This window comes from Diplotaxodon limnothrissa, linkage group LG1 (genome assembly GCF_057381915.1).
Source record: "Diplotaxodon limnothrissa isolate DT_005_m linkage group LG1, D_limnothrissa_male_GT1.1, whole genome shotgun sequence".
Classification (NCBI taxonomy): Eukaryota; Metazoa; Chordata; class Actinopteri; order Cichliformes; family Cichlidae; genus Diplotaxodon; species Diplotaxodon limnothrissa.
Window position 1 is genome coordinate 19424576 of NC_140596.1, and position 27601 is coordinate 19452176.

General features: G+C 40.8%; 1 protein-coding gene across 1 annotated transcript in view; it reads left to right on the forward strand.

The window, feature by feature from the left end:
* The window catches only part of tcf12 (transcription factor 12), a 90941-nt gene that overhangs the window by 36407 nt on the left and 26933 nt on the right, over positions 1–27601 (forward strand). The window contains exons 6-8 of the mRNA XM_085374212.1: positions 14148–14209; positions 16516–16648; positions 19078–19130. Of these exons, the coding sequence (XP_085230338.1) occupies positions 14148–14209; positions 16516–16648; positions 19078–19130 (248 nt within the window). The remainder of the gene's footprint in view (positions 1–14147; positions 14210–16515; positions 16649–19077; positions 19131–27601) is intronic.

Sequence of the window (27601 nt, forward strand, 5' to 3'; positions counted from 1 at the left end):
TGGTAACAATGAAGATTTCTGCCCAGGCTTCGTAAAGTTGGTAGGTCCTTCATGATAGAAATATACACTGATCCGGCATAACATTATGACCACGTGCAGAATATTGTGTTGGTCCCCGCTTCTGCTGCCAAAACAGCCCCAACCTGTCGAGGCACGGAGTCCACTACACCCCTACAGGCTGGCTGTGGTATCTGCACCAAGATGTTAGCCACAGATCCTTTAAGTCCTGTAAGGTTTGTGGTGGGTCCTCCATAGATCAGACTTGCTTGTCCAGCACATCCCACAGATGCTCGATTGCTGGTTCAGCACCATTTCTTCCTTGGATCACTTTTTAGATAGTGACCACTGCAGTTTTGTAGAGGACCCAGTCGTTTAGTCATCATAATTTGGCCCTTGCCAAAGTCACTTAAATCCTTACGCTTGGACATATTTCATCCTTCTAGCTCATCAACTCTGAGGAGAAAATGTTGAAAATGTCCCACCTACTAACAGGTGCCATGATGAAGAGATACTTGATGTTATTCTCATCACCCGTCAGTGGTCATAATGTTGTGCCTGATCGGTGTAGATGAAAAAGACAAGCATTAAATTCCGAGATTACAAATCGCCTCCGATAGAAGCAGGATGACAGTATAAACCCACAGAGCAAGAGCTCGTAACACTATCAGAAAAAAACTTTCATTTTCAGTCAAGCACTGAAGGCTTCTATCAAAATATGAGGATATTAGAAAACTGTAACACAGAGAAAATCAGAGCTGAAGGATGAGCCTGATGATAAATATAGATAAAAAAGGAGATTTTATATGATATGACTTGATTTCAACAGCCACTTTTCCCACGTGATATTATAAACCTTTAAAGTTTTCCACTTTTCAATGTGACACAGCAGATTCAGTTCAGTTCAGTTTTATTTATATAGCGCCAAATCTTGACAGCAGTCACCTCAAGGCGCTTTATATTGAAAGGTAAGGACCCTACAATAATGAATAAATAATAATAGATCAAATATCCAGTTTACCGGTGCTCGGTTCTGTTACTCCAGATCTTAGATATTAAATTGGTGCAGTTTTGCTGTCGAAACTGTGATCTGCCCCATGATAGATGCTTGAAGTCGGTTGGGGAAAAAAAGAAGAAAAAAGATGCTGGATGAAAATAAAATTTTGGCTCTAGATTGTGACACTTCGAGTGGGTGGAATTGGTTTGCTTGCAGTTTGTAATGGAGCTTAAATGTGTTTTTCAGCCCTGGAAATTTAATGTGGATATATCCTGTGCTTAAGAAGTTAAAGATTGAAAAAATGGGTTCAAAAAGGGTTCAAATATGTTGGAAGAAAAAAGGGAAAAGCTCAAAATTTTAAAACCAACACAACATATTATTGTAGTTTGCTAACTTCAAACATTTTAGAAAATTAGCATGTCTGTGATAATTTTTAAAAAAAAAAGGTGATTCTGCAGGTGTCAGCTTATTTTATTTTTACATGATTGTATATGAAATGACCCTTTAGAGATTTTACATGGGAACAGCATGCTGCTGGTAAAACAGAAGTAATGTTAGCTAGTAGCAAAATTTGTGATATTGTTTCTTTGTAACCAGTCGAACTTAACATTTTGATTGTATTTTTAAAGTACAAAGAAGACACAACAGTGTTTTCTTTTTTGCACTGATTAGTGTTTCGCACTGAGAAAGAATTCATCCCTTCCAGACTTTTGCCTTTTCATGTCTAATTGTTCCTCAAGGCTTTCCCTGAAGTGTCAAATCCCACTTCACACTGGCATCCCCAGTGTGTTTTTACTGGGGCAGGTGTCATGTGCTAATGCGCCGTCCCACAGGAGACCCTCCTCATACCCAGGCTGTGATTGTGGCCAGGTGCTGTTCAGGTGTGCACTCGGTTTGCAGTGCAGTTTGGGTCACAGGTGCTGCCAATGCTGCTCCCTTTTCCCTCTTCATACCCAGACTCTCTCACATACACACAGACACTGTTTACTACAAGCTTTCACAATAAGAGCAGAAAATATGGACTCAAATATTGTTTTACACGTATTGCTTTATCAAAAGTGATGTGGCATAGATAGACTGTGTGTGTGTGTGTGATGAAGCAGAGACGAGAGAAGGGAAAACGAGGGGATGTGTGTAGTACAGTTTAGTGGCTGTAGCCGGTCATTATGCAGAGCTGCAGGGTGTGCTTATCTATTACTGCGGTCAGTGGAGCATGAAAAGCTGAAGACGAGCTGAAAGGGTCCAAATCCTGTTCCTCCTTACCCGTGCCGCCCACATCTCCCCACGCATCCCAGCCCACCCCGCCTCCTCGCTTCTCTCGGCCCTACCCCGCGCCGTCCTGCCTTGCTTCCTTAGGCCCCGGCCCCCAGCATGTGACTGGTGAGGCTGACCAGCTGCAGAGGATCAGCTGTAGTCTGAGTAGGCCTCGAGGGCCGTCTCTCCATAGAGGATAGAAGAGTTGTGGTATAGCTAAGGTATGATGACATAATAAGTCTCTGAGAGACAGCAGCAGGGGTTAGAGTGCCAAAGTTATATTTATCAGCAGTGGAAAGGTGTCTTAATGTTGCTGCTTTCAGTCACTTTAGTTCATTTTTGTAATACTTAATCATGTTGAAATTGCAAGGTCGAGGCTATAAGATACTTAATTGCACACATGTGTTTGCAGATGTTTGCACAACAAAAGAGTCAAATTCTGTGTTAAAACTTTCCCATAAAAGAAGTTTTTATTAATCCAAATCCTTCCTCATTGTACTTGTTTCCTCGTATATCCCACATCGCTCTCCCCTCCCCCCGTTCTCTCGTTGCTTTCGTCTCTTTCTGCCTGCAGCTGATGCCAAGAGGAATGTTGGGGGATTATTTAATACAAGCACAACACTAAAAGGGAAATGATTCATTCAGAAGAAATGATGTTAGAGGAACACTTTAAGTCTGCTGACTTTATTGCTTCACATTGCGTTGTTGATAGCAATGTTATATGTCTGTAGCTTTGATGTACAACGAGTTAAATGAGATTGTTAGGCAAACTTTTCACATGATCCTTATATGTGTTATTTAGTTTTGAAATGTTATACAACATCACCTTTGACTTTAGTACTGGTGATATTTACAGATGTTGTCTTTCGATCATTCGGGCTAAGCTCCTGTTGTTGTCAGTGGAGGCCAGTTGAAATTAATATCCCCATGCTCATAATCTAACCTGTCAGCACGTGCTGCTGTACACACCTGTCGCACACTGTAGCACATTTAATAAAAAATGTTGGCCATCACAAATAAAGAACACATGAAAAAAACAAAAACAAAGAAACTATGTCTCCGGACTAACGTGTTTTCAAGCTCTAAAGATTAGAGCTTGAAAACAGTAGAGCTGTTCTTGCATTCATCACGTAAACGTCTGGACCAGTTTTGATAAAATTCCCTTTGGTAGCAGTATTTGAACCCAGGTTGGGCACAGATGGGTGACAAATTCATCCTTAGATCTTCTTTTTTGCTAACTCTACCAGCTAAACTGGAGAATGCATGAAATTGACCCCTGGTTCCCGCACATCAATTTCTTCAACACGGACAGGTCAGGTTTTGAGTGAACTTTGTAGTTTCCCTCCAATAGCCGATTGGAGGGAAACCGATTGGCCACCACCTCAGAAGTTGGGTCCTTGTCGAGACGAGGCACAGAAAGCCTGGCCGGCAGTAGCTCGTTAATTCTCTTGCCCACCCCTCCTCTAACTCCCGCCTCCATTTTTTTCCACGGTCACAACTGCTTGCCCAGGCGTCCTGCGTCCATGCTGGGAGTGCTGGCAAACAAAACACTAGATAATGTTACACTCCCGTCTTGTTGGACTGCAGTGGACTGTAATTGGATAATAAAATGCAAACATTTGTTCCGCCTTTACTCCCACTTGACAATGCCTGACATTTTCTCCTGCGCTGGCACAGCCCCGAGAGTGTGAAGTGTGGGAAGTGTAGAGCGAAGCATGGCTCTGTGAGACTTTTTTTTCTCTTTACTGCCATGAAAACGGGGGTGGGAAGGTAAAAAACAAAACAAAACAAACCAACAAAATTCCAACTTGAAAATCAACAAACCTCTTTTAAATGGTGACTACAATTTATGCCCTCGTGCAGTGCCATCCACACAGAGTACTCATCAAAAGATTTATCCCCTTCAGGCTTTTTTTTTTGGTGTTTTATTTAGTGGAGGCTTTTGTTCTGAAGACTTTCGGGGGGTTTAGGGGTATATCTGCGTAAGGAAATATTCCCACAGTGCTTGGAGCTGGATCAGCATTCCTAACCCATGTGTGTATCCTTCCTTGTCCTTCACCTCTCTCCAGCTCTCTCTGTTGTTTTGCTGTTCAACAGTTGTTTGGCATCTAAGACCAAACATAATCTTGTACTTTGATGCAACACACTGACTTGATTCTAATAGCCGGCTGGGGGACATTTCTTCAGCTTGTTAAATGTGCTCTTGTTTCCCCAGACAGCGCTCTGTCTCATCCTCACAGAGATGATGGCGCTGAGCTCACACGTGAATGCGAGATGCAGGGGAGCATGTTAGTGTCCCCACTACAGCAGCATCCATTACAGTGTTGGTGTTCACATGGTGGGAGACGTTATTAGGGAGCTCATCGCCTTTCTCCTCTGAGAGAATGGATGTGTGATTATGAAGTCATCAGCTATGAACCAGTGAGGCTGCGGAGAAGCACCCCTCCTCATGGGTCCTCAGGGTGCCATTGATTGGTGACCATGTGTTTGTGCCTGATAGACTGTGAAATGGTGTGTTGCTGCACGGCTGTGTCACACCTGCGTCCCACCAAGGTGATTGATTGGTTTGGTCATGTGGAATGTTCCCATCTGGTCCGCAGTAATGCATTTTTTTCCTCATTTGTGAATAACAAGCACTGGCAGGAGAATAGTTGGGCTTGGAAAAAGGCAAAGGCCAAGCAAAAACATTTTCCCCTGTCCACCTCCACACCCCCCCCCCCCCCCCCCCCCTTTTTTCCCTTTTACCGAGTTAGAAGAAATTCAAATAGACCGAGCCACGGCACCTGATTATCCTGGGAGAGGGGATAAATACAATCAGGAAATCCCCATCTCTCCTCTCATACAGAGAGATGGATTTTAGGGGGAAAATAAACTGGTTAGCTGGAGCGAAGGGCAGAAGCTAGCTGCTCCTGATTTTCAAACTCATACTTAAGGGGTAAAAAAAAAAAGCGCAATAAAACGAGGAATATCTTTGATCTCGCTGATTTAGACACCTTCTCTTGATTAGTAACCCCTTCTGGATTTTTTGCCTCATCTAAAAGCAGTATAGTTTTTTCTCCCCCCCTGAGCCAAGTGTGTTATTTTGTTCCTCCTTCTTGCATTCTTCCCAGTTTGATTTCCCTTAATCCTGGTCCCTTGCCTTTAATTGATCTATTCATTCCACCTAATGGCTAATTACACATCAGGCTGCGTGAGCAGATGCATTTATCATCATAGTACATAATAATCAGTGACATTTCAACAAAGAAAAAAATAAATATGCAAATAAGAACTCATTAACATTTGCTCTTGCTGTTTTGAATAATGTTGGCGCTGACAAGGCTGTGCGCAGAATTGATGTTGAGCTCAGGGCGAGGGAGTCATGTTTCCTCGGTGCTTTGTGGCTCTATTATTTTCCTTTGTCCTACTGTTGTTTCTAATGCTGGGCTGTAGAAATCCTCCACCAGTGTACACACACACACACACACACACACACACACACTGCCCTAACCTCTAACCCAGTCAGCTTTTATTTACAGTCTAAAAAAATCTGCTGGGAAGCATCAAACAGATTTGGATGGATGGATGTACACAAACTCATAAGTGAAGGAAACAAAAGGAGGCGTGTTAAAAGGTATGGGGGAAAAGGGAGTGAGTGTACGCCTGGCATGTCCTTGTACCATCTCTGGTTGCCAGAGGAATGTATTAGTAACCATGGAGCCTGCCTAATTTTACTTCCAAGGCACCCAGACAGGCTAAAACATTAGCGTCGTGTAGCCGAGAGTACCCTACTGACAGTTTATCATTTAGTCACGTCGGAGTCTGACTCCTGTAGTGCACATCTTTCTCTAGGGATTCAGCATTAAGCTGTATTAAAATATTTACATTTAAATGCTAAAGTCACATAAAAAATTTTGAATCTTGGCTGCAACTAAACCTTTTTTAAAGAAACGTTTTGAGTTTAGGAGTTAAAGATTCAGTTTTATTCATCATGTTTTGATGTATTCGACCGTAATACACATCGGGTTTACTCAAATAGTCAAAAATGCACAGATTCCAGCGAAATAACGTTACTTTTGCTGTATGTTGACCAGTTGTTCTTACATCTGTAGTAACCCCCCAAAGGCCCATTGGGAGCCAGAAAAATGATGGGGAGTCATCACATAATGACGCGTATGAGCAAAGATCCACAGACACAGCAAAAACAAACTAACTGAGTCGGCGTGTGATAAGCTCACTTGCTTTAAGCATAATTCCTCATACTGTATAATGTGTTTGTTTTCATGGTCTTGACTTTCCTTGGAGCGAAGGAAACTGACTCATTTTGTGGATGGAAAAAAGAGACCCTTGGAATGCATCTGAGAGGCAGTGAAGCACGCTCGCTAATTGGCTGTTTTTGTGGCAAGGGTTTTGAATTGATCCCTGGGGATGCTTAGGTCACTACCTCTCACAGTATCAAAATAAGGGGCTCAGCACAGTGCAGTGCTATACTGTGGTGCAGTCTTGTGATCAATAAGGAGGCATGCTGTGAATGACTGGCCAGCTTGCCTTTTTTTTTCTGCAAAATTCCTGCACCTACTGTTGTTTACACTCTGCTCCACTAGCTCTAGGCAGATGACGCTGAACTGGTTTAAAACTTGCAGGAAAAATTTAAAGTCTTTTAAACATGAGTTACATTTTTATTGGTTTAATGTGCAGATTGTATTTAGCATTTACCTACAAATTGTTTGCTTTTATTTAAATTAATTTTGTTTATTAACACCCGAAGAGGGGTGCTTTATAGACGCCCGTTAGACAGTCTGGGCTTCTCTGCTCAGACTGATGCCCCCATGACCTGAACCCAGATAAATAGTAAAAAATGGATGGTTGGATGGATGAAAGGAAACGGAGAATGTTCGCCTTTAGAGTAAAAGTTGTGCCTTTTGAAACATGATTGAAGGGATAATGAAGCCCTAACGATGTTGAGAAGACAATCATGGTTCTCAGTCATGTGGTCTGTCATCTTTTGTGCTTTATACTCTGGCTGTTGCAGGAAACACCATGTGGAATTCATTTTTAAGCAGTTTAAGAAGTATATGCCCTCTGAGGTTGGTGGGTTAAAGTTATGAAATGATAGAAAACATCTACAGAAGTCTTATTGAGCAAAAATACCAAATTCCCACCTTTTGTAGTGTAGCTGTGTAACAGCTAGTAGTGGAAACAGGTGTCTTGGACAGTTCTTGCTTGGTGAGTACCAGCAGTCTAGGTTGGGAAATTAAAAACAGAGATGTGCTCAGCCCCAAAATAAGAAGGGAAATAAGCAGACAAGGAGACCAAGACCCTAAAGAGAAAACTGACAGAAATATGTTCCCTCTTGAGATGCAGTGAGAGAATGTGCCAGAAGTTAATGTACCAGGGTAACACTTGCGAAATTTAGTCTGTGTGGAAGAAACAGTAGAAAGCAGCCACTCTTGATAAAAGGCACATGGCAGTAGCCCGGAGAATGGAAAAACAGCAAAAGACTGAAAAGCATGAGGAAAGCAACTGTTGGATCTGGCTCAACAATAGGTGAACTAAAAAAAAAGTCATAAAAGTGCTATATTTAGCAGAAACTGGGCACAGAGGAAATCATATCTGTCATCTGAAGCACGATGGTAGTACAATAGGACCATGAAGAGCCAAATTATTTGTTAGATATGAAAGTTTTTCTGCTTCACTGTGCCAAAAACTTTGGAGTGGCGTGATGATTAAAAAAACTCTTAAATTCTGAGTAGAGTAGCTTCACTACAAGTGTGTGAAAAGCCTCGCGTGGCACTACTCGAGCGATGCTTTAAAATCTGTGGAATGACTTCATGATGCCTGTTCACAGCCTGTGCAAAGGTGCCAGTGACAAACTGCAGTGCTGTATTTGAAAGTGTGATATCCACACAGAGAAGAAGACCCAAAGCTGTTAAAGCTTCCAAAAGTGTCTCTGCAGTGTGTTAACACCGAGAGCTGGATGTTTTCAGTTTGGTATTTGATTCATCCGTCCATCCATCCATTTCCTGTCACTAACGGGGGTTTAAGGAGACTTTGGCATTTCCTAGGCCGTCTCACAGGTCTAATCTCTCCAGTCCTGGATGTGCACGGGCCTCCTCCGAGATGGGACATGCCCAAAACCTAGGAGGACCCTGGGTCCCCTCAGTTGGCTCAGTCAAAAAACATTTATGTCTAAAATGCTGACTTTAATTTTATTTCAAGTAACTTTTCCATTTAATTTTGTTACATAAAAACAGCATAAAATGTTACATTTACTGGAATGACTGGTATACATTCAGTTTATAGCAGACACGTTTTCCTTAATAATGAACTATTTGAATTAGCAAACCTTTGTTTTCATATATTTCAGTTGCAGTCTTTAATCAAAATTATCATTATATTATTATCATGTTTATTGAGGGTGAAGAATCATTTCTTTGAGTGCTCCTTCTGATGTGTAGGAGTAGCGGCTGAGCTCCTCTGAATGACCAAGCTCCTCGAAGGCTGATCCCAGACACACCAGAGTGTTTGCTATTTGTTCTCCTTTATTAATATAATACTATTTGTTTGGGGAAGTCCTTTTTCTAGTTTGTTGCATGGCTGTAGGATTTTAGGTTTTTACCGAACTGCCGATGAGGTGTGTGGCCTGGGAGATAAAGACTTACCTCAGTGAATCAGCTGCGTTGTGCTGAAGATGGATCCTCCTCTGCAGTGAAATTGTAGTTACACCTTCTCATCTCTGTGTGATATGCTAATGAGCAGCTTTGCCGAATATTTAAATCAGAATTGATGGGATTTTTTTTCCCACTCTTGAGATTGATTTTTCATTGCATTGGGGATATACTGAGTGATGTCTGCATATATACATTCGTATTATTGATGGTGATTGCGGTAATTAAGCCACTTTACTCGCGTTGCTTTCTTACATTTTCTATCTCTCACTGATGTTTTAAGGCACCTAATGAATTGTGCTGTCTATCAATCACTGCACTTCGGTGACTCATTAGTGGGCCTGTGACGGCACAAAAAGAAAACACATGCTTTAGTCCCATGTAGAGCCGCACAGAAAAAATGGGCGCACTCAGGAAGTAATAATAACAATATTTGTGTTGCTCTTGTTGTGAGGCTGTGATCACACAGACTTCCACGGAGGAGGCAAAACAAAATGTGGCCGATAACAAGCCTCAAGTACATGAAACGGTTAAATCCTGCTTTTATTTTAATTCTCTTTCCTCACAGTAGGGATGTGCTTTAATGTATAAGCTTCAAACGTAACTAATTCAATCATGAATGTGCAGTTTAAAAAGTTACTTTGAGTCGTGTTCATTAATGGGAAATTCACTCTTGTACTGTGACCTATTTTCCTCACGGTAAGTTGCAGTATTTGTGCGTCAGACAGAAGATGGTGTCACTGCATGATATTTTATTCAGCTAATTTAGGCTCCTGGCTTTAGAACCGGCCAGCCCAGCATTATGTTCCATTTGATGTATCACTTTGTTCTACTTTACCTCAGCGTCATAAATATGAATTCTCCTGAAATTTGGGAGCAAATTCCTGTAAATCTACATCACACCACAGAGAGATTTAAGCTGTGTTTTTGCACCACACATCGCAGAAGGCACTGAAGTGTTTGCTGAGGGCAGCAGGGAGAAACATGATCAGATAAAGAGGTTAGAGCTGCTGCATTTGCTGAAGAATAGTTTAAATAAGCTAAGAGACCTGCTCATCCATGATCCCTGTGCATACTCCTGAAGTTAAACCAGCGCTGCCATTGGATTGGTCCTTCGAGTGCTGCTGCATCCATCTCTTCTTGCTGACAGATTCATGAGAGATAGAGTGCGGTCTGAATGGGGGTTGACATGTCTTGTGGTCTCACAGGTGCTTAGTCTAGCTTCAGTTTCTCCAAATTTGTGGCTCTGACACCTTATTTCTCACTGATAGTTGTAAACCTATGTACATTAAGTGTACATTACACTTGCTGTTCCATGATGTTTTATTCTTAAAGTCAATTCAATTTGCTAAATAATGATGTTTTTACTCTCAAGAACAGGGTAATCAAAGCAAAAAAACAAGACAACTATGCCCTATATTTGCAAATTGGCACCATTTAAGGAAAAATGCAACCTGTCTATTATGATTAAGTAACATTACATACAAAGCAGCAGTTTTCTGACTTCTGTAGCTGTTCATGCCAACCGTGTAATTTTGCAGGACATATTTGTGGCATTTATTTTTTCAGATTAAGCGAAATTCTTTAGATTATTTTTTTTGTCAAATAAACAGATTTGACTAATCAGGCAACTGCATTTGGCAACAAGTGCGCTTGTAGCTCAAAACGCAACCTGGTACTGAATTTTACAAAGATATGGAAATAGTAAAGCCATGCTGTTTTACCTCAGACACACACTTAGACGCTGCTGTGGGTCAATCGGCTCTCTGAAGTGATTTATCTGCCTCCTCTGATGTGCTCCCAACTCTGCTGATGACAGCTGAAACTGCCCTCGCTCACATCCTGAAATATGTACGAAAGCAGTCGTGATTCAGCCTCTACTGCTGGATCAAACCTTCTTGTGAGAATTGGATGAATTCAGAATCTCAGTTTCTTCTTTCTTCTTTAGAAAAATCCAGAGCAGCTCATCATCACTTCTTGTGGATGAATTTGTTGCCCCCCCCCCCCCCCCCCCCCCCCCCCCCCCCCGCAGATCTTTCGGCGTGTACAAGTTTCCATCTGAGAAATTGGGAATTTTATGTAGTTTTTTAGCAACACGCTCGATGTAAAGGGCTAAACACAGTAGGCAGCACTTGTTAGACTTCGTTCTGTTAGGCTTTGTTCTCATGGCCCTGAGGGACTGCTTCTCTGTGTCATAGTGTAAAGTGCGACTGTTTTTGCAAACACATCTGTTGTTTGAGTCTGGGCCTACGACACTAACGATCAATTATTCACGTCAGACGCGGTGTGTGTGCAAGAACACGTGCTTGCAGTGAATATTCAACTCTTGCCCTTGACCAGACCTTTCTCTCTGATTACATCTGATGAGTGAAAATGAATTTCACTAAACCGTCTTCGAACATGAGGCAGAAAATAAAGAAATTAATATTCTCATTCAGAGGAGACATTTCATCATCCTGCCATGATGGAAAACGTTGGTGGTAACTGACAACTTAATCCTATTTCTTTTTTGCAAGCGCAATGGCTCAGAACTGTTTCACATCATTGTTAGAAAAGAAGCAGCTTTGCCAGTTAAACGATCCTCTCTGATTCCCTCAGCTTCCCTCATCTCTAAAGGCGGCATGGACAGATGCAGAACAACTGTCTCCTGCAGGACTGCTCAGATAAGCACAAGTGAATTCTCTTAGATGTGCCTCGGTTCACCTGCGCATGTGAAAGTGCTGTTCAGATCAGTCATTGTGTAACAAAAGATCTGAACTATGCAGGTTTTTAACGCACAAAAAATATTTTCCTTGTCCCCAGAGTAAACAGAATTTAGTTCCAACACTTTTGTCTGTGCTTGTAATATTTGGAAGTCTGACAAAAATAATGTACGATGCCGTTAAAGTTATTCATCATTCTCCCAGAGGAGCTCTCATTTGTTTGTTTGTTTTTTCCAGGGGACTAAAAGTGCTGAGTGTGGATATTGTGATGTGTGTGATTCATGGGTGTTGTGTGCTTTAAGGTCTATTTCCCCCCCTGACGGATCCTTGGGAGCCTTCCTCTGAGGATTTGACACTGAGAGACGGACTCTGACAGTTGGATCAGTAATTATTCACCAAAACATACTTTGCATACAGAAAACTTTGAGAGTCATAACGCAGTTTTACAGAAGTATTGCAGGTGTTGCTATTGGTCTGCTGAATAGTGCTTGTAACAGAACCTGCTTTTACTGGAATCCAGATAAGGAAACTTTTCGTGACTGAACCATTTACTGCAGGACAGTTGAGTACATTTGATCTCTTGAATGTAAAGGATTTTCTGTACATAAAATATTGGTTTCAGAACTTCCCATTTTGCCACTGCTGTGTTGATGTTTTTGGAGCCATACTTAGATGTCAGTCGACTGCAATAGTTTTGCATTTGTGGACTTTGTGTGTGTCAAGCAGACACACATACCTACTAGTTGGTGCTAAATAACAGACTAGTGCCCCATTTATGCTTGCTGTTGTTACGCTAACAAACAGAGTTTTGGCCTGCTGCACACGTTTTTTGTAACTTGGCATTTCGTGGCTGGACTGAAGACAGGCGTGTATGAGCAAGAGGTCAGAGATTACAGAGAGGGATCATCTTGCAACATCTTGAAACTGATGTGAGACTTTCTTGAGAAAACTCTGAGAAAGACTCGGCAATTGCTTTCCTTGAGTGCAGCGAGTCCGTTCTGCCTGAAGCACCAGTATGAAAGTTGAGAGGGCACATGACGTCATAGTGGGCTTATTAAAGTTCTAAAATTCCTGGTCCTGAGTGCAATTAATGCAAAGTAAGCCATTTTTTTCTACATAGCTCCATTAAAAGTTCTCTACAGTTCACCAACAGGGTTAGGGTTATGTCCAGTTCGGCTTCTCAGATTCAGATTTGAGACCCTGAAGGCAGCTTCTGCCTGTCAAAAGGGATATACCCCTACCTTCAAACTGGAAAAAAAATCTTAAATAGCTGACTTGCTGGAGATGGGCTACACCCTGGACAGGTCATCAGTATATTGCAGTGCCAATCATTTACACACACATTCACACCAATTTAGAGTCACCAGTTAAGCTAACATGTTTGGTTTTAGACTGGGGTGACCATGACTAGGGGATTCAAACCTGTGGCCTTCTATGCTCACAACAGAGAAGCAACAATGCTAGTTACTGCACCACCACACCGCCCAATTATCCAACTATCAATAGAGACCAAAATTATTTTCTGTACTGGGCTGTAAATATGTTTATTTCTGCTGTAAAATTGTTGAGTTTAACATGCAAGTCTATGGGGATTGGCTCACTTTTGGAGACAGCTTCAAGTGGCCATTAGAGGAACTGCCAGGACTTGGCTTCAGTTTTCAGCCCCGGAGATTTCCACTTGATGTACATCCATGAGTCCGTCAGCTAATCCGTCTACTGATTCAATCCCTCGTTCTTTGTGTCCTTCTTTTTCCTGCCAGCATCAGATGATATTACAGTAGACAGCAGATGAAAGTGGGACAAACTGGGCTGTTCGCTTCAGTGAAAGGAACAGCAGCTCCAAGATTGTCCAAAGATATTTTATTATTGCTCTAAACAGAAAAAGAATCCTGCTCGTGTCCTCGAATAAAAGCTCCCAAATTTGTTAAATGATATGTCAGTATACTACAGTAGAGTCTTTGTGGGCTTCTGTGTTGTTTACATGTTGTTACCCAGAAAGAAAGATATGAGTATTTCCTTTGCAATAACATTTTTACCACATTTAAGCATGCTTGTGAGTTTTTTCTTTTTCATTTAAAGCCCTCAGTTTTGCTTATTAGACAACATCTGACAGCAGCAGAATAGGTGTTCATCAGGTATAGCAATAATGTTTTAAATCATTACAAGGGCAACGCACAGGGAAACCAAACTCCTCCTTTCTGTGACTGCTCGGCACAGGAGCTGCATCACAGCATTCACCGCTCCAGTGTGGCTGCTTTTAACTAGCATTGTTTGAGTGATTGTGTACTAGACAGGCTCCAGAAGCAAATGTGTGACCTTAAATTGAATAATGTGAAAATCCTGTTTTAAGCAAACAGGTGCAACAATGTACAAATCACTGTGAGTAAAGCTAAGAACACATTACAGCAAATTAAGTGTTCATCTTGCGCTAAACGCTTGACTGCAGGCTAAATACCGCAGCCTGTTATTACTTATAAAACCATCTGCATTCCATAAAAGTTCCATAAAATACTGAAATAGTAATTATTCTTTTTTTGTCTGTTTTTACAGGTAAATCAGAGAGGGCTTCGTTTCTTGGATATGGCAGGGATCCTGCGGCATCTGGCTGCCAGGTGAGTCTCTCATTGTTGCTTCTATATAGACCTTTGCATCATTTCCATCCCGCTTTTAAAATGTTTTACTTCAAAATAAGTCAAACAGTATTTTTTTTATTGTTATAGGCAGTCTCATTATAGCAAATATGTGTGGTGAGTGTGCTGTGCTGAGTAGTGAGCGTTAAAAGTTAAACAGACCCCCATACCTCAGGCTGGTGCCAAGCTATGGCTTCTCGGCTTTGTCCCATTGAGGCTACAAGACCACCAAGACCCCCTCCTACAATGTAAACTATCTTTGCTTTGGCTTTCTGACTAACTCTACTGTTTTAGATATTGTGAATAAGCACAGAGGAAAGAGTGCACACCTGCAGCTGCACAGATCTGAGATTAACCAACTGACATCTAATCAGGACAAATAGCTGAACAAGACGACTGATCTCATGAGCTACTTGGCACATGACGTGTGGTCATTTTACAGTCAATCAAGACTTACACAATTCCCAACTTGGCTCAGAAGACAGCGTGGTAACAGTTTGCATATGAATGATTATGAAACTGACCTCACGGCCAATTGTTTGTCAGTGGTGCTAGTTTCAGTCCTTATGCAAATATAACCTGCAGTCAGCTGAGACTGAAGAAGTCACTTAGATGAGTGACGAAACGTTTCTCCCACTGAAAACACTACGTCCAGATGAACAGAATCAGCTTTTTGGGAGAGCATGGTACCATTTGTACCTTTGTGCATATTGGTGCTGAGGTGTGCCTCACATGAGCTGTGGCTTCTTAACATTTAATATCAGAATTTCAGGATTTTTTCACCACAAAATCTGAGATTGAATAGGGAAGCTTGTACAATCTTGAGATCTATTCAAGCTGGAAGAGCTGAGCTGATGATTGTTGAGTGATGTTCGTATGTTGTTCCTCCCAGACTGACTACAGTAGCATAAAGGAGGTCAGACCCAGTGCTGCTGAAGGTATTCAATGTCACTGAACAAAGGCAACAGCAGAAGTGGGTCTGTTGTGCCATGTGAAAGCTCCAGCATCAGTGACAGATTGTTTTTTTGCAAACTATTTTCCTGACCTACATTTCATATCAGCGAAATTATCTTCATTTCTTTTGTGCTGCTTCTCATGTACACATTGTTTTTTTAGTCCCAACTAAATTTGGAACTTTAAAGCATCAGATAGAAACGTCTCAGTGGTAAACTGTGTCAATCCTCAGCTTGCAAAGAATCCAAGAGGGCACATGAGGCAGGTTTTCAAGCCAACTACTACTACTCTTCATCGGGCTGAGTTGACCTCACTCACACACTCTACGCTCTCCTGATCTCCAGCCGATTACTCTAATTAGACCAAGCTCTTAATTGGGCGTCTTAACCCAGTTTGTCAGGGTTGTAGAGGTCAAACAGATATTGGTGGCAGGGTAACATGGTAAGCTTTCAAGGCTGGCGGAGTCTGTCCTCTCATGTTAAAAAAAAAAAAAAGATATGTGAAATCTTTTTTTAAAACAAAATAGAATTTTTTGTTTTCTGCTTTTTTTTCTTATTATTCATTTCTTTTAAAATCAACCACATCTGACAGAAAGTTCCCAGTCAGCTGATTTTTATTTAATAAAGACATGCAGAATTTCACCAAAATTTCCACACACATTGAGCTAGGCTCAATTTTACACTTTTTAATTCTTTTAAATTTTTTTTTCCAAATTCTGAGCCCTCACAACTTATAGACACATTCAATTTGCAGAGCTTAAGAACGTATTCCATCTCAGTTACATTTTATAGCCTTTAAATTTTAAAGGCATTAGAAGTTAATGCTCAAAGCTGGTCATAGAAAGTGCTGAAAATACTGAGAAGAAGAAGATTTTGGTTTTTGATTGTGGCATTTGCTGTGGGTGTAAAACTGATTTGGTTTTAGATTTTAACAGAGCCTAAATGTGCTTTTCAGCACTGAAGGCTTCATGTGGATACTTAAGAAGTTATATGGGCTCATAAAAGCTGGAATAATTATGTGAATTAAAAGTGCAAAATTTAAATCAACTGCTTTCTACTTTGAAACCACATAACTCAGAATATTCATAGCATGAAGTAAATTTTTTGCATGTTTTTTTTTAAATATACTGAAGTTAGTGTACTAAAGAAAGATCTAATACAAGCGGTCAAGTGAGAGACACTGAGTGCTTCTCTTTATTAAAATATGTGTTATTTTGAACAAAGCTCTGTTTAAATGCAGAGAGCTTAAAAAAATGACTGGTTGAAGGTCAGTTTGGACAATAAAAGTTGTTCTTTTCCTTTAGTTTTTAAACATTTCTGTGTTTTCTCTTTCAGCCTTCTGTAAGGACAGACATTGGGTTGGCGAGTCCAAGTTCAGTGACTACGTCAGGGAAGTCTGCTACTCCTTTCTTCTCCTTCACTGCAGCCAATCCAAGAAGACGTTCTCTGCCAGACCCTCCAGCCATCGGTCAGTGCCGTCTTCATGACTGAAAGAAAAGTGCTCTTAAATGACCAGCAAAGCAGGTTTTACAATATTTGAATTTCACATTGTGCTCCAAAAGTAGATCAAGTTTAGATAAAGACAGCCTTAATTATGCAATGCAGGATTCGAGCCTTTCTGATAAAGTTGTTTTTTGGACCACTTTAGCTCATGCTTGAGAAATCCCAATTACATACGAACTATTGCTCAGTCAGTTCTTCATATGCCTCTCATCTCAGATTTGGCTGTATAAAGGAAAATATTGTATTTTAATCAGAAATGTGCAAGATTTTAGGTCCATACTGTCATTACTTTGATTAAAAAAAAACAGGATGAGGATCTGGGCATTTTTTTCAAGCTCCTGTTTTGAGGTGCAATATTTAAATTCAATTATGTAGAAAACTACTTGAGCTAGGTCCTGCAAAGGAGTAGAGTAATTATTAGGCGCTGGGGCTCTATGATCACACACTATCGGGAGTGTAGCTCAAGTTAAGGTAAAGTTAACTGAATTACTGTATTTTCCACACTATAAGGCGCACTTAAAATCCTTTAATTTTTCAAAAATAGTCAGTGCACCTTGAAATCCGGTGCACCTTATGTATGAATTCTGGTTGTGCTTACTGTCCTCTAACCGATTTTATGTGGTGCATGGCCTGAAAAATCTGTCAAAAAAATGTTTTAGTATGACTTTGGTAAGCTACCAAGCGGCACTGCTTGATGGATTGTCTGAGCATTAGGGCTACCGTAGTTAGGAGCCTCATGGACTCGGAGTAATCTGGGTCCAAAACTCCGTCTATTCAGGTCCCAAAGTCAAACGAACACTCTGGCGTCACTGAGAATTTAAAACTGTCTAAATTCTTTCATCTTTAATAAAATGATCAGCGTTGCTGCTTTACCAGGTGTAACAATTACGTTAACACCCAGGCATTCATTCATTCAAAACAGAATTTATTAAATTTAATGGAGTTGGAAGTTAGCAGGAAGTTAGCTCGCTAGCTTCGCTACCTAAACGTGATATAGCATGTTCTGACTGGAAAAAAAATAAAAACGTACAGCTCTGCTATCACTTCCAACATAAATGAAGACAGAAAACTAAACAGCAGTGACGTTTGCGGTTGGGCTAGCTGGTATATAATGCTGTGCTATGTGATCACTAGCAACACAGCTATGTTAGCATAACATAAAGCATACCACAGTGAAGCTGGAGGATGAACGCTAACTAAGTTAAGGTGAGGGTTCCCGATGGTTTTTGACAAATGCAATTGCATGGTAGTGTACTGTAAACGGACCAAACTTCAGTCAGGAGAACAACTGAGATAATCCATCCACAATAAGAGGTTAGTTATTAATATACTGCAACAACATGGGAATGGAGCAGCTGCGAGAGAATTCAACATCAATGCCTTATGTATGAAAACAGATCCCTTCATCTACAGTGTGCATCTCATAATCCAGTGCGCCTTATGGTCCGAAAAATATGGTATTTTGTATGTTTGATCTCTGATGAGTAGAAATCACAATAGGTTGTTATATTTACAGCTTCACATTTTCATGGCACATGTTCTTTAAAATTGCGCAAATCATGTGTGTGGTTTCACAGATATTATAGCTTCAATATGGAAAAAAACCAAACATTTTCATCTAACTTTAGTGTGATATTCCTCAGGTGTGAAACCATTTCCAAGATCTAAATGAGCTCTTTTAGAAAAAGAAACTTTCTGTTAATATTATATCAAAAAAAATTGTGATTCTCTCATTTTCGCTATGTAAATATTTTTTAAATACTTATTTATATTTATGTACAGCCATGGTGAGGCTTTGTTTCTAATGTTTATCGAGCCTTGGGGCGTCTGCGTGACAGTGTTAATTGTTTGACAGTCTTAACATCCACTGCACAATAAAGGAAAACTAAAAGTAACAGCAAAACTAATAAAAGCTAAACTGAAACAAGCAGGTAAATAATGGTAAATAATTCAGTTAGTTTTCCTTTTTTTCAAAAGTCTAGTTTTTATATTTATTTTAGTTACTGATTTTCACATCTACTTTTAACTTTTAGTTTAGTTTTATATAATCACTTGATAAGATTAATAAAAAAAATGACAGCTGTAATAACTCCACATTTGATATAAAACTTGGCCAGCCCTAATATGAACACACCCTGCTTTGGTGTCTGGCTTCAGTCGTCATCAGGCTGCGTTGAAAGAGCAATGACAAAAACACACAAAAAAACAAGTATCGACATATTTCTCTGATATGTCATGTAGGACTGTGTGTAGTTTTCTTTTATTCTTTATGTGAAAATCACAAACAATGCTTCGTAGGATTTTGTTGGTGAGTTATGGCTTCTGTACAGTTGCCTCTTTATTATTTTGTTTTCTGCCTTTGAATGAATACACCCTGCTTTCATCTTTCCACAGATCCTCTCCAAACAAAAAAGGTTCGCAAGGTCCCTCCTGGCCTGCCTTCATCTGTGAGTGGAAGATCATCTACGGTACCTCTCATATAAATAGATTTCACAGTGAGCTCACCTAAACAAACACACTCACTCAAACACACATACACACACACACACACACACACACACACACATCTTTACCACTCACACACCCTCTCTTTTCACAGTTGTACACACAGAGCGCTCTTGACAACCCCGGCACACTTCTCGGATTGAAATTGTGTTGTCTCTGTGCGGCTTGTTCAACAGCGACTGCGGTGGTGGCTGTTTGATTTAGACTTTTAGTGTTTGTTGTTTACATGCTTGTTGTTTTAATCAGAGCACGTAAAGGTCTCGGCGGGCGACAACTTCCTGCAGATTTTTTGGTGTGTCGTGCAAAAGCGCATGCATGCGTGCGTGCGAGTGTGTGAATACACATGTGGACCTTGAGGTGATTGATTTTCAGTGCTGCCCTGTCACAGTCTAGCCTCCTCACAGCCTCTCCTGGGAGAAAGAGAGGCTGTCAGAGCGGATCCACAGCTCTGCTCTTTTGATGTTTAATTAGTCATTACGTAGCCGAACAGGAGGACAGACAGAGATTAATAGCACAGAATATCTGAAATTTCTATTGGTAATGATCCCGGTGGAGCAGAAACCATTAGGATGCAGAGAAGTGTGGAGCTCAGCTTGTATTCGCTTAGACAGGGGGTGTTGGAGTTCATTAATATGCATAAATCACTAAGTCAGATGTTCATTGTTAAAAACCCCGGTGGATCGTCAGAGGTTTTTATTAGGCTTTGCCTTGAATTCTCAGAACTAGTAGAAGACAAGGATTTTTAAAAAATGTTTTTTCCTTTTTAATCAGAAGCAACTGGTTTACCAAAAATCCAACATTTTCTTTCCTTAAACAATGACGGGGTTTCTTTTCTTCTTTTGGCGAGGGAGTCTGAGACTGGATTTGCCTTGCAGAGCTTTGATAATCATCACCTCTACTGCTGTTACTCTGAAATTAAATATGGAACAGGCCACCGAACATAAAAGGGTGGCATGTGTTTTGTTTCTGGATTTGTATTTGAAAAGAAGTTTGTCAGAGCATGAGGGAGAGAGAGCAGTCCCTGGCAGGAGCAGGAACGTGCGCTGCCTTCCTCTTAAGTAAGTGATATATTTGAGGTCTTGTCAGACGGAGGGAGGGAGGCAAAGAATGGTTGCCTCGCGGGTTACATCTCTTTGTTGTGTAAATGGACGCTGGGCTTTTATTTGTCAGTACTTAACACATGGGCGCAGGTGCGGTTCTGTGACTCATAAGAGTACAATCAAGCAGTACAATGCTAGATGGGGAAAAACAGTGACAGAGCATGGGATAAAATACAGCTTCTTCTTGTCACTCAGTACAGCTCAGAAGATAAAGCCTGGAGCTTGGAGGAATTATCCCAGTTAGTCTTTGATCCCATTTGAAAGAATAAAGATGGCTGACAGAGAAAGGAAAACATAAAGAGTTTTTCTCCTCTTTATTCTTTTAGTTGGCATATGTGGAAAATGTTAGAGTGGGAGGTTGTGTGGCAGCTTTTAGGAGCTGTTACTTTATTGCTTAGTGAGCTAATAGGAAGCAAAGGTGAGGCATGGGTGTAGCAGCTATCGGATGGGGAAAAGTGCTACCTGCGGCCTTCCAAGGTGTGTCTGGTGACTGTTGGAGGGAGTGTAAGCTGCATTTCTGAGGATGGTTATCAGCTGAGAGCCGTGTTTGTATTGCGGGCTGTGGATGTAGCGAGGTTTGCCGTTGAAGAAGTGTCGAGGGGAAGGCGCACCTGGAGTCAGATTTACTTTGCCACAGGCAGCTGTGTGAAGAGCCTGCAGCGTACCTGTAAAGCATGAATGCAGCTGCATATGCCACCGAAAGCTTTTGCTTGTGTAAGCAAACGCGGGAGCCTCACCAGAGACCTGAATAGCTGCTCGATTTACAAAAAAAAAAAAAATCAACACAGTGCTTCCCATCATTATATCTACTGCTGGGAATTTTCTTATTTATTTATTTCATTCTCAAATCCCCTCTTTATTCCCCAGCTTGTATTCTTTGCTCTCTCAGTCTAAAAATAAATTTCAGACTTTTAAATCAGATGGGCAATGGAAGATGCAAGTCCAGGCGTGATGTGTGTGTACACTACATGATGGAGCTGAATCAAAATATTTACGGGAGCACATCCTCTGTGCAGTTAGGTTTTGACACTGCAGTGCACCGGGATGTGAACACTATCTAGACGGGCCAGCTGGTGATTGCAAATATTTAAATGTTTATAGGGCTTTTTCATCTTATATACAGACAAACCCCCCACCCCCACATCAACCACACTCATACTTTCCTCTGTGGTCTGCTGGCTGTGTGCTTGCAGACGTGGGATTCTGCAGTGGCTGTAATCGTATAATCGTGTGATGTATATGCCTAGCAATATGTTGTTTAAAGGATTCTTCAAAGCTGTTTGTTTATCTATAAATTTATAGCTTACCACTTTGTGCGGGAGATACCGATAGAAGCATTAGTTCTGTTACAGTAGACACCTCGGATCTCATTGGCCGCCTGCTTTTATTTGACTGTATAATCTGAACAGTGGATATGAAGGACAGAGCTTGTTGTCATTGGACAGACAGGCTGCTACGCCGAGGGATGCTGATGGGCAGCTGCGTGGGCACCTGTCTGACAAGAAGGACTGAAGAAGGAGGGAGAGAAAGCTCGTAGCTCGTGGGGGAAAGTTGCCTCTTGTAGGATATTTCTGGGAATCTGCAAGGGCATGGTGTGTATCTCTGTGTGCGTGTCGAGTTTGTTTGTGTAAATAGCGTTTGTGCCATCCTCCCCCACCGCCTCATCCCCCCATCCCCGCCTTGTCAGAGGCACAGCGGCTCGATGTGACACTTCCTCCCTGGCTTTGGTGACGGTATGGCTGCAGGATGAGAGAAAGAAAGTGGTGGGCTGAGATTCGGCTCCCCTTGGGGGCTTTTGCAAGCGAGAACCCTGAGTGTGGATGACAAAAAAGATTGACATTTGCTTTTGACAGATCACTCAGACACCCTTGTTTCTGAGAGATTTGTACTGTGTGAGCTGTAAGAAAGGAAGTCTGCTCTAGGCTGTGAATCTTAAGACCTAGAAATGTTCCTCGCAGTGTTGTCTGGTGCATGACTTTCAAATGGTATATTTTCTCTCTCTCTCCATCTGCCATTAACGGCTCAAAGACAAAAATAATACTGTACTGCAGCGGTAAGCTAGGGTTCCTGTTGTAGTGAGAGCAGCTTCTTTTTGTTTCTTCCTTTGAACCGTGGCAGGATGGGACAGTAACAGGGCTCAGGGAAGAGATCTTAGATGAAATGCATCAGTAAAGCCCTTTGTAAACCTCCGGGCCTTTTTAAGTCTCAGGCAAAATTAGATTCTGGGGCCACCCAGCAGAAAAGCATAAAGTTGCATGTTTTGTGTTTTTGCCTTTTGATATCCTGATGTAAATCCACAAAAACATGAATTAAACAATGACACCCGCAGGGACGAACATTATAAACAAACGTGCATGCATACACTTTCAATTACATCCTGAAGTAGCCTGCTGATTTTTATTTATTTATTTGTAGGAAGTCACTAAACAGAGATCTGTTTCCCAGTCTCGTTGTACAAGTTAATGGTTTCTAATGTGAAACAAGGGAAATATTGGATTAATAACAATAATAATGACGCTGATACAGTTTTTAGGCCTTTGAAATTTATCTATCTAGAGCGCGGCGTTGTCAGAGAAAAGCTAATTACACTTTCTTTTTTCTCACTTTTTTCCCTGTGGTGTTGAAAGTGGTATCGCGTATGGAGTATTTTCCTGATTTTTGGTATCAAGTTTTTAAATTCTAGTATCATGACCACTAGCTAATATTAAATACTTGCACAGCTCAAAAAGACTTGATTGCTGACAGTTGGTTGCTGTTATCGGACAGCAGGCCCTACTTCTGTGGGTTTCATATTAACAACAGACCAAGCTGCAAATGTTAAGTCGTCTTTTAATTTTATTTCTTAAAGAGTAACACCTGTAAAGCTGGAAATTATTCCTGATTGTTCCACAGTTCACTGTAAAAATTAGAATTTGGTGTATGTTCTGTATGTCATTGTTTTGAATTTTTTATAATAGGTGATTAAACTGACAGGGGCCAATATTGTAGGCTTTGACTTGACCCCAGTTAGCGAGCTCCCCAGAGATGACCTCATCAGATGGCTGATTAGATAGTAGGGCTGCCACGATTTGTCGACTAGTCACGATTACGTCGACTATCAAAATCGTCGACGACTGATTTAATAGTCGACGTGTCGTTTGAAGCTTTGTAAGATCGCAAAAGACGCAGGAATAATAGCAGGATTTAAGAGTGTAATAACGGACTGAAACAGAAGATGGCAGCACAGCATGTACAAGGATGCCAGCTGCCGTTAAACCCCGAAGAAGAAGAAGCAGCTGTGTCCCAGAATTCATAGCGCGGCCCAGCTTAGTTTCCAACAATGGCGGTAGCTAGTTAGTTTTAATATTACTCTTATTATTCTTTCTGGGTCACAAAATAAACGTTTAACATATTTTCAGGTGAAAATGTAGCTGTGTAAACCTCAAATATCGGCTCAGTTTATCAGGACACCACATATTTTCAAAAGCGCTCCGACGTTTTCGGAGACCTCTGTTACCCACTAGCTCGATAGCTAGCCGGGGGCTAGGTCACTAGCGCCGTGAGAACACCGGACTCCCGGCAAATTGTTTTCAAACCCACCGCTGTCTTTCGCGACTCAGGTTAAATATATATGAGTCACTTAGATAAATTAAAAATGTTATTGTTTGGCTTTTTTTTAGTATTTTATTTGTTCCTGAGTAAATCGGTTTGGCTGAGATTAAAGTTATAGTTTTTACACAGCTGAATAAATGTCAAGCAGACAGCTGATTATCAGAAGTGTGAGATGCTGGAGAATATACTCCGGTGTCCTGTTATATTTTAGATAGCAAGGAGTTTATTAAACTTTACCGAAACAATCTGCAAATTTCATTAAAATTGAATAAACTATCATCTTGTCTTTATTTTTAGTTAGCACCTTAAAAGCTTAAAGCTGTAAGCTAATGATAGTTATATAAGAGCAGATGCTGCTGGTGCAATAAGCTGTAGTTTTACGTCCAGTGGATGATGATCTGATTAGTCGACTAATCGCATAAATAATCGGTGACTAGTCGACTATCAAAATAATCGTTTGTGGCAGCCCTATTAGATAGACATCCTTGGTTTGACGGGATGATGCTGAACAGTCGCAGCCACCTCTGGGACCCTGGGCTTTGTGTTTATCTTTGTTTGGGTGGCTGAAATTTACCACTGACATTAGAGGCTGCAGATAATGGAACAGGCAAACAATCCAGAGGCCTGACCTCTTTCATCTGTGAGGAGAACAAGGAGTTAAAAGGACTAAGAGCACAAAAATAATGAACAGATTAAAGTCATTACTCACATTCTGGCCTGTTGTAAATTATTCATGTAAGCCTTGCGTGAGTGTACGGCATTAATGCAAACCTTGATTTGAGATCGCTGGGAGACTCAAGAACACAGCCTGTCAACAATCACTAAGTTTGTTATTTAGAGACCATCTAAGGGTGGCTGCTGTGACCTGGAAAAGACATCACTGAACCACAGGATTCTGCTGTAGGTCAGAGGTAATGTGTGATGCGTGTATTACTGAGGGATAAATGAGATCAGTGTAACGACCATAGATGGCGACTATTCAGGTTTCTGAAGGTGTGCCGGTCAGCTTGCTTCTAAGGCAAAGGAAGTTTATTCAGCTCGGAAGTATTGGAGCATCTTGAAGCGTTCAAGGACCCAGAGAAATCAATCATCCTCATAATGTTGGTGTTGGTGTTTAAAATTGAACATGTGCAGACACAATATGTGCAGGTGTAAATGTTTGCTCACCTCTGCCCATCAGCTGCAGCAGACTGCCAAAGAATGAACACTAGGTTTGCATTTTTGTACGTCTGGTTCTCTTGTGTCAAAGCTTCTTGTTCAATGCCTAAAAATAAGGTCTGCTGTAATAAGAAGCTTTAGTCACTCTCACATTTTGTTCTACAACAAATATGCAAGCAAATACCCATGTATTACTATTCAGGTTATAACTGTGCTGCTAATTTGTGGAGATTATCATGCAGAATTAAATGTTTAAGAATCGAACACTTATATGTCACACTAAAAGCCTATAGAAAAAAAAAATCCCATTGCTTTTTTGGCGAGGGAGCCAGGGTGATGCTAACATTCAGGTTGGCCTACAACAAAAGTCATCCCTGCAGCACTCCGGAGGGATGAATGAGCTTTTCGTCATGCAGTCTAAAATACAAAAGAGCCATTTAAGGGATGGTTTTGCAGCGTAGAAAGACACCCTGTAAGTCTTCTTTTCCTGCAAAATTCTGGCTGGCCAGAGGATCATATAAAGATCTTTTGGGGTAGCTCTGCGATCCTCCATAATTATCCTACATAATTAGTTAGTGGATAGAAAGTCAGTCTCCAACTCACTGGACCGCTGCGTCATCCTGTTTATTCCTTTTTTTGATAGTCTTTATTAGATAGGAGCAGTAGAGGAAGGCAGGAAATGAGGGGAAATGGAGCAAGGAAATTACATGCAGTAAAGGTGCAGCTTCATCTGTTCGAATTTCACCAAATCTCAGTCGATATTCTCCTGTGGGAGACGATAATCTTATCTTATTTTAAACTGAAAGATCTGACCAGAAGTGGTGATTTCTGTCTCTGCTGCGTTGATGCTTCCAGGATGTTAATTGATTAGCTTTCTTGTGGTCTTCACCGGCTCTGCTGTCTGCCGTTGACGAGATAAGTTACACCTTTAAGATGCCCAGCACTTCTAGTGAGCACTGTCCTACTTGTGTCACGGCCAATCAGGGGTTTGCTTTGCTCAGTGAACAGTGCTGTTATTTATTTGTTTGGCGACATCATCTGTAACTAGAATCAAAATCATGTGAAAAATTAAGTTGGTAGATTCAAAATAGTGATTCTGGGCTTCCACTGGGTCATATCTGTACCCCGGATGAAGTGACCTTCTAGATCCTTCCAGAACAAATGAATGAGTCCCCGTGAAGGTAATGAAACTAATCCTTTGAAGGATTACATCCTCACCGTTTAACCACAGAAGCCTTCATTCTCTATGCCCCAGTCTCGCTCTGTCTTATTCAGTTCTTTCAATCTCTTCTATTCTCTTCTGGTTTACACATTTTTCACATTTATTCTACAGTGTAAAGTAAAAGTGTAAGCAGCAGGAGAAAAAGTCAAAAAAGGAAGCTTTCTTTCAGGAGATAATGTTATTAGGTTGTTTTTAGTTTCCCTGCCATATGGTTTTAGACAGATGTCCAAACAGCACAAATGTGTTATGTAAATTTTTAAAATTCCTTTTATTTCTGTTAGCTCGGAGAATAAAATAAATATGGTTAGAAGCTTTGTGTTATCATTTCCTGCCATCAGGTTTTTAGTCCAAGTGCCTAATTATTGAAATGTGTGCACTCTTCTTGTAAATATGATTGAAAACATAAGGGTGCTTTTTTTTTTTTTTCATTCTTGCTGATGAGTCCATGAGTCGTGTCACTTGTATTAAATTGCAGTCTGTAATGTGGACATTCAGTATTTGTAAAACAGCTTTTGAGACCAGCAGTCACATGCAACAAGCACAAAATCCACAAAAAGTAAAATAAATAAAACCTTGTGTTTTATTTTTGTTCTTCTTTTGAAGCCTATTATTAGGCTTAACTTGAAATTTCAAACATGTGCCATCCGTCCCAGAACATACTTTTTCCCCTCCTTAATGTCTGTTATGAAGAGGTCAAATAGATTTGCAGCAAAACAGCAAACAGGTGTCCCATCCCAGCACTTTTTTACATTTCATGCAAAAAGGAGGTCTCTACTTTCACTTCCCTGAACTCTTCAAGCGGAAAACACAAAGAAGTCAGGATTAACGATGTGGCATCTCATGGGAAAAAGAAATTTAACCCTTTTTAAAAATGAGTTTGTAGTTTAAGATCGGATGGATCCAAAGTCAGTCTCTCTTACTTATAACTGTAGGTGAGGGTTTTTTTCCTCAAATGTTTTATAGGCTAATCTTACAAAAAACATCTTACGTGAACTATTGGGACACGTGAACATATAGCTCCTAAATCAACCAAAAGGTGCTGCTGTGCTGTGTTCTTGTACAGCATCTGTCTTGTCCTCTCCTTTTTGTCAGAACATCTAAATTTCCATCAAAAGCATCTCTGCTTCTGCTCTCATACAGAAGAATTCAGGATCCGGCCTCACATGACAAAACTGTGATTGAATGGATCTGCATGAGTAGTGTTCACAGTCTTAACAGCTTTTCCTCGTGTGTGTGTTTCTTCTCCGGGTATGGAGATAAATAATGCAGACAGGCCTCAGTGCTGTCAACCCCAAGTTTCATTTTTGTCTCTCCTCTTCATGCACCCCTACAAAAATCAGTG